This window comes from Diuraphis noxia, unplaced genomic scaffold, assembly GCF_037042655.1.
Source record: "Diuraphis noxia isolate RWA-SAM2 unplaced genomic scaffold, SU_Dnox_SAM2 contig0003, whole genome shotgun sequence".
In the NCBI taxonomy this organism is placed as follows: Eukaryota; Metazoa; Arthropoda; class Insecta; order Hemiptera; family Aphididae; genus Diuraphis; species Diuraphis noxia.
In genome coordinates this window covers 28788417-28794851 of record NW_028301713.1, presented here as the reverse complement: position 1 = coordinate 28794851, position 6435 = coordinate 28788417, and the positions used below count along the sequence as shown (strand labels likewise).

Sequence of the window (6435 nt, the reverse complement as noted above, 5' to 3'; positions counted from 1 at the left end):
TCATTATTCGAGGTTATGTTATTCAGCCATCAGGTTAGCCACATCGACGATTTGAGATAATTATATGTATTTAGTGGTGATGAAACCACAGAATAGATGAAAGAATATCCCTTGTAACAGTTGTAACCACATCTGCTAACCAGTAAATGTTTACACTTTTTATCGGTTATCACCATTTAATATTTTCACGATTTACGAATCACGACTCACGAGAGACCAGACAAATTTTTAAACTTCAGTTTCAGTAGTTCAGTACTTAACATCTTCGCTACTCCAGGAACTTAACTCAAATAACTCATGACTTAAGAATAATATAAACGCTACAATATTATTATTTACCAAAAACATTTTCCTAAATTTAATTTCTTAAACACTAGGCCCAAGTTTGACAATATGATGTCGACGGCATCCAAGTGCGTGGAAAGTTGTATCCGAACGAAATTGCAAAATCGATTCAATCCAAAAGTGTTGCAACTCATCAACGAGTCGCACATGCACAATGTACCAAAAGATTCGGAAACGCATTTCAAAGTCGTTATTGTATCTGATGAATTCGAAGGCATGCCCTTGATTAAGGTATAGGTCTAAGAGATATATTCGTGTATAGCGACGGGACCTGAAAAAAAAAAACTAAATATTGTTACAGAGACACCGTTTGATAAACACTATACTGACGGATGAGCTCAAATCCGGTGTACACGCTTTGTCTATAGTGGCCAAAGCACCGACCCAATGGAAAGACGAACCCATCGAAAGTAGTCCCAATTGCCGAGGTGGTTTTGGAAAGTGAACTTTAGAACTATTTAGTCCCAAAAGAAGGACTCGAACCTATTACCAACTATTATAGATCAATTTTATAAATTTATAAACGTATTATTCGTATTGTACATAATATTACATCTATAAAAACTTGACAATTCATTTGAAAATATATGAAACATTGTAAAGCAAATGTCAATAGTAATAGTATGTTCATATTATATTTCTCTGTTGAAATAATTTTTTTTTTTTTTTGAGAACCATTAAATATAAATAGATATTATGTTTTCACCATAGATAATATAACAATTAACAATAGTTTTATTCAATATAATATATTTGAAAAATTATTTTGTACCATGCACTGATATTGATTGTTAATTTTGATAAGAGCTATATTGCTATATAATTGATGGCTGATGTAAGCTAATAGTCATTTAGTTTATACAACTTAAAAACTTGTAGCCTTGTCACTTTATGTCAGTAAAACAATTTTTGTCTAGTTATATAAGTAAACCCAATCATATTATAATTAGTGTCAAAGTACACATAGTGACTCCAGACATAATTCAAATACTATGGCAGATACTGTAGGAAAGGTGCAAAATTGAGAATACAAGTTTATGGTAATACCTATATAAAGTATTATTAAATTATGATTTAATATTTTAGGTGATTAAATGCAAGGCAGCTGTTGCTTGGGAGGCAAAGAAACCATTAACTCTTGAAGATATTGAAGTAGCTCCACCAAAGGATAATGAGGTTAGAGTAAAAATTCTTGCCACAGCTATATGTCATACCGACGCATATACCATGGATGGTCATGATCCAGAAGGAAATTTTCCTTGTATTTTGGGTCATGAAGGAGCAGGAGTCGTTGAAAGTGTTGGCCCAAATGTCGTAGAATTCCAACCAGGTTGTTATTTTATACTATAAAACATTTTTCACAGATGTTGATTTGCTAAAAATAATTAAAATAATGTTTTAGGGGATCATGTTATTCCTTTATACATCCCACAGTGTGGAGAATGCAAATTTTGTTTGTCTCCAAAAACAAATGTGTGCAGTAAAATTAGAGTTACTCAAGGTCAAGGTAAAATGCCCGACAATACTTCTCGGTTTACTTGCAAAGGACGGTCTTTGTATCATTTCATGGGATGCTCAACTTTTAGTGAATACACCGTGGTAGCAGATATTTCATTATGCAAGGTAATATATTATTATAGTGACATAGTGTAATAATTATTAATAATTATTGATATACCATACCCGTTTGTGTTGTCTCCATCTTACAAACCCACATCATAGCAAATTATACGTTTTGAATAATTCATTAAACATTATTATGTTTAATTTTAAAGTGAATAGACCTTTTGTCACACTTAAAAGTAAGAATATTATTTAGTCGTTAATATAATAGTATTTTTTTTATATTTCAATTTTAAAGTGAGTTATAAGAATCTACTAGGTAATAGTAAATTATTTGTAAATTTTAAAATAATCATATCTCGTTTTAAAATTGAATTTTAAAAAATATTTGTCTTTGATAATATACCTACAATTTAGTAATAGGTAAATTCACTCTAAAACCAAATACAAAATATAACATAAAGTTTGGTATGGTCAATGTTTGCATTAAGGAGAAAACAAACGCATGTGGGTATGGCGTCCTCTTAAGAACTACTGAGTGTATATTGTATAGATTAAATGAAACAATGATTGTTATAAATTAAATTTTAACATATTAACTATTTTAAATCAAATAATAAATAGAAATAGAAATCATACAATTTTATAGCCTAATTAAGTAACTTAGTTAAATTATATTTTTAGCTCTAAAAAAATTATTTCAATTCTATGAAAATATTTTTTTATTATTTATTATGAAAATAATGTTAATTAATCATCAATTACTTATACTATTTTATCTAGGTTGATTCTACTGCATCTTTTGACAAAATTTGTCTTTTGGGATGTGGTGTTTCAACTGGATTTGGAGCAGCTCTAAATACCGCAAAAGTCGAACCAGATTCAACATGTGCCATTTTTGGGTTAGGGGCTGTTGGATTGGCAGTAATTATGGGTTGTAAAGCCGCTGGTGCTAAGAAAATTATTGGCGTGGATATAAATGAAAGCAAATTTGAATTAGGTTTACATCACATTTATTAGATGAAAAGCTTCACAATATCTTTAATATTTAAATTTTTAGCTAAATTGTTTGGTGCTACTGATTTTGTAAATCCATTGAAGTATGAAAAACCTATTCAGGATGTTCTTATTGAGATGACTGATGGTGGACTTGACTATACATTTGAATGTATTGGAAATGTCAAAACAATGGCAAGTTAAATTTAAACATATATCACATTTTTCATAACAAAAGTAATTTTGTTTATTTTAACAGAGAGCTGCCTTAGAAGCTTGCCATAAAGGTTGGGGTGTATCTGTAATTATTGGCGTGGCTGCTGCTGGTCAAGAAATTTCCACAAGACCTTTTCAGCTTGTTACTGGACGTACATGGAAAGGAACTGCATTTGGAGGTATCTTTTTGGACTATCTGTATATCATAAATACAATGGTATTATTTAAAATTATTCTTTCAAGGATGGAAAAGTAAAGAAAGTATTCCCGAATTAGTCATAAAATACTTGGATAAAAATCTCATGTTAGACGAGTTTGTAAGCCATAAACTTCCTTTTGAATCTATCAATGAAGGATTTGAATTACTGCACTCAGGAAAAAGGTAGTTATTATTTAAAAACAATAATATTAAATGAGTTTTATATAAAATTAGTTGCATTTTTTTTTTCAGTATTCGTACAGTTCTCGAGTTTTAGCAAAGAATTAAGCTACAAAATTAAGTAATAATAAATAGTATAAAATGTGTATCAAATAAACAATTTTATAATTACAAAACAAATAGTATATTTCTTTACAAATAATTCACTAATCATTATATTTTTTAAAGTAAAAACCAAGGAACAAAAAAATATGCTTATTATAATGCTCTACAAGTTAAACTACACATTTAGCATGACACTACTATCATACCTATTGAACTTGTTAATTATTTATGAAAATATATTATAATGTTAATAAATAAGTACATTGGCTGCGAGGATATTAAATGTTCTACCGTTTCAATAGTATTCTGAATAATTAATTGGTTTGAGTTGATTGATGTTCCAAATACCATGAATACTTACTAAGTACATCTAACATTAAGAATTTTCTTTGTTTTCATTTATACATAAAAAAAAAAGATACCTCAGTAAGTTTAAAATTGTACAAAAATTATTAGAAATCTGAATAATTTTAAATGACTATTGCTTACAATTTAAAACAAAATAAAAATTGCTTTGAGGTATAGCATATATAATAATGAAGATGAAACCAGCGATCATTTTTTTTACAAATTAACATGGTTACAGGGTACAATGCCAATTCAGATCATTCAGCATCATTCACATGTGTTAAATACTTCCAATTGAAGTCTTGTAATTTGCTATTCAATGCACTATTTCTTTATCAGTTATACAATTAAATTATTTGCTTTTGGGCAATATTACTGCGTACTACTGTACTAGCAAGCCGTACTTCAAAATTTAATTATTCAATTTTCAAGAAATATTTTCAACACAAACAAGTATATAAAAGTATATACAATTATCATATACAGTGAATGTGTTAAGTAAAATAATTTTACATTTCTAAAATTAATACTTTTTTTTAATATTAACTAATTGTGCATCATTATAGGATATCTAGTTAGATTCTTATGCAAAAGTACAAATGTTTGTCATATACCTATATCTAATTCTAATAAAAAAAAATGGTTGAACTATCTATAACAATCAAAATTTATTTTTTTTAACAGAATATTTTTTTAATGTTTTAAACTGCCAACATATTATTTCATAAACATTAGCTAATAAATGTCCAGCTATTAATCCAACTGAACATGGAATTGGCCATCGTTGCCATTCGGTTTCCCAATCAAATGGTATTACTGCTGCACCAATGAACCCTCCTAGAATTGTTGCTCGAAAATTATTCTTTTCAAATACTTCAACAGTACTATCAAATTCTGTTTCAAAACAATCAGTTAACAGTAATGGCAGTATATTTGATCCTAACTGAATGGCAGTAGGTGTAATTATGAGTGCTGTTACGAGTACAGAAAATACAAAAGTTTGTTCTTGTTTAGTAGTCAAGGGTGCACCGAAGAGAATTGAAAATAAATATGATACACCCACTGCTAGCACAGTGGAGACTATAAACTGAAATACCCATAATATAGGATTGGCTTTTGGCTTGACTTGATTTGTTATTCTACTAACTAGATAAGAGTGGCAGGCAAATTTAGCAAATTCAATTGTGTAACATGTAACAATAATGATCATTGAGTTGCGATCGATTAATAAATTGTAGTTTCTATCCAACAAGAGCCACACAAACAGACCCAAATAGCAAAATGAGCTGAAGCAATGTGGTATGAGTTCCGGATCCTTGTTCGCTTCTGTTTGAATGAAAGCACTTGGCGCTTTATATTCGGATGGATTCGAAGTATTGATCAAAACACTGGACGATTCCAATTTTTTTATAACGTTTCGAACGTTCTTCTTAGCCATTGTTTGATAAGTAGACTGATTAAAATCGATTAATTAGGTAATTGGTACTCACAGCGTATCACGTCATAGCAATGCATACGAAAAAATCGGTCATGTTCAAAGGCGTATTGACATTTTATGGACGTCGTCATAATATTATAGGTTTGTTCTGTCTTCTGTGATTTTTTAATTTTTAACCTGCATAATATTATTAGAAATTAGAAACGCGATAAGTTTATCTTAATTTATTAATACTTAGGTGCCTTACACGTACAGTCTCAATTCCGCGCAGTGACTTGAAGCACAGTCAAAAGGAAATTTAGGTAAATACTTAAAATACTACATAATAATAAGAATATTAACAAAAATATAACATGCAAAATAGTGAAGAATTTGTGTCCGAGAGTCGTTATCAATTAATATCGGCTTTTTAGAACTCTCTATTATCATGAAAAGCGAGGTTGCCGGAACACTGTGCACACAAAACATATCTGAAAAATTGGCTCGGAAGTTAAGGAGTTAAAAAACGAAAAATGTAGACGAAAACATCGTAAAATATGTAAAAAATTATTAAATAATTGAAAAACTTTACACACTTATTTTATTATTTATATTTATATGAAATATGAATTACTGATATAACATATATTAATATAAAATATTTTCTTTTTACAGTAGTCATCCTTCAAAAGTTCAAAGGAAAAATATTATATTCTCAATAGATCGGAATAAAAAAAATTTGGTCAATCCTGTTGAAGACTATAAAATCTACAGTGTAGATTTTAATGTTACGACATTACATCTACGTGATCTAAGGTTTACCTCTACATTTTTATAGTATTATGAATTAATAAAAAAAAAAGATTGTATATTTAAGTAGGTACTTATACATTTCTTATTTAAAATATAAAATCTAAAACGCATAAAATAATAAAACGAAATAGAAAAATTATTCTAACATCGGTGAACCATTATTATTAATGCATAAATTCCTCCTCGACAAACGCATGATGCTCTCCCAACCAAGCCATGATAAATATATTAAAAACTCCATCGATAAGGCTTT

General features: G+C 29.0%; 3 protein-coding genes across 4 annotated transcripts; 2 read left to right on the top strand and 1 right to left on the bottom strand.

Moving 5' to 3' along the window:
• Positions 1-141: 141 nt before the first annotated feature.
• LOC107173846 (putative bolA-like protein K11H12.1) lies at positions 142-1127 on the top strand. The gene is made up of 2 exons (XM_015524551.2): positions 142-576; positions 647-1127. The coding sequence occupies exons 1-2, from the start codon at positions 394-396 to the stop codon at positions 788-790; spliced, it is 327 nt and encodes a 108-aa protein (XP_015380037.1). The 5' UTR covers positions 142-393; the 3' UTR covers positions 791-1127.
• A 62-nt stretch (positions 1128-1189) lies between these two features.
• On the top strand, positions 1190-3679 carry Fdh (alcohol dehydrogenase class-3 Fdh). The gene is made up of 8 exons (XM_015524550.2): positions 1190-1358; positions 1432-1675; positions 1748-1968; positions 2692-2908; positions 2969-3099; positions 3164-3299; positions 3364-3502; positions 3572-3679. The coding sequence occupies exons 1-8, from the start codon at positions 1338-1340 to the stop codon at positions 3594-3596; spliced, it is 1134 nt and encodes a 377-aa protein (XP_015380036.1). The 5' UTR covers positions 1190-1337; the 3' UTR covers positions 3597-3679.
• PIG-F (phosphatidylinositol glycan anchor biosynthesis class F) lies at positions 3646-5797 on the bottom strand. 2 transcript variants are annotated; one of them, XM_015524545.2, is made up of 2 exons: positions 5644-5797; positions 3646-5567 (listed from the first exon to the last, which is right to left on the bottom strand). In XM_015524545.2, the coding sequence occupies exon 2, from the start codon at positions 5388-5390 to the stop codon at positions 4614-4616; it is 777 nt and encodes a 258-aa protein (XP_015380031.1). In that variant the 5' UTR covers positions 5391-5567; positions 5644-5797; the 3' UTR covers positions 3646-4613. The 2 variants fall into 2 exon arrangements, with proteins under 2 accessions (XP_015380031.1, XP_015380032.1); XM_015524546.2 differs by having other exon boundaries at positions 5638-5792.
• Positions 5798-6435: the final 638 nt, after the last annotated feature.

Coding starts and splice junctions, on each gene's coding strand:
- Fdh (XM_015524550.2), top strand. CDS start 1,338: ATGGCAGATACTGTAGGAAAG. Junction 1,969..2,691: donor CAGATATTTCATTATGCAAG/GTAATATATTAT, acceptor TATTTTATCTAG/GTTGATTCTACTGCATCTTT. Junction 3,503..3,571: donor TTACTGCACTCAGGAAAAAG/GTAGTTATTATT, acceptor TTTTTTTTTCAG/TATTCGTACAGTTCTCGAGT.
- LOC107173846 (XM_015524551.2), top strand. CDS start 394: ATGATGTCGACGGCATCCAAGTGCGTGGAAAGTTGTATCCGAACGAAA. Junction 577..646: donor AAGGCATGCCCTTGATTAAG/GTATAGGTCTAA, acceptor ATATTGTTACAG/AGACACCGTTTGATAAACAC.
- PIG-F (XM_015524545.2), bottom strand. CDS start 5,390: ATGGCTAAGAAGAACGTTCGAAACGTTATAAAAAAATTGGAATCGTCC.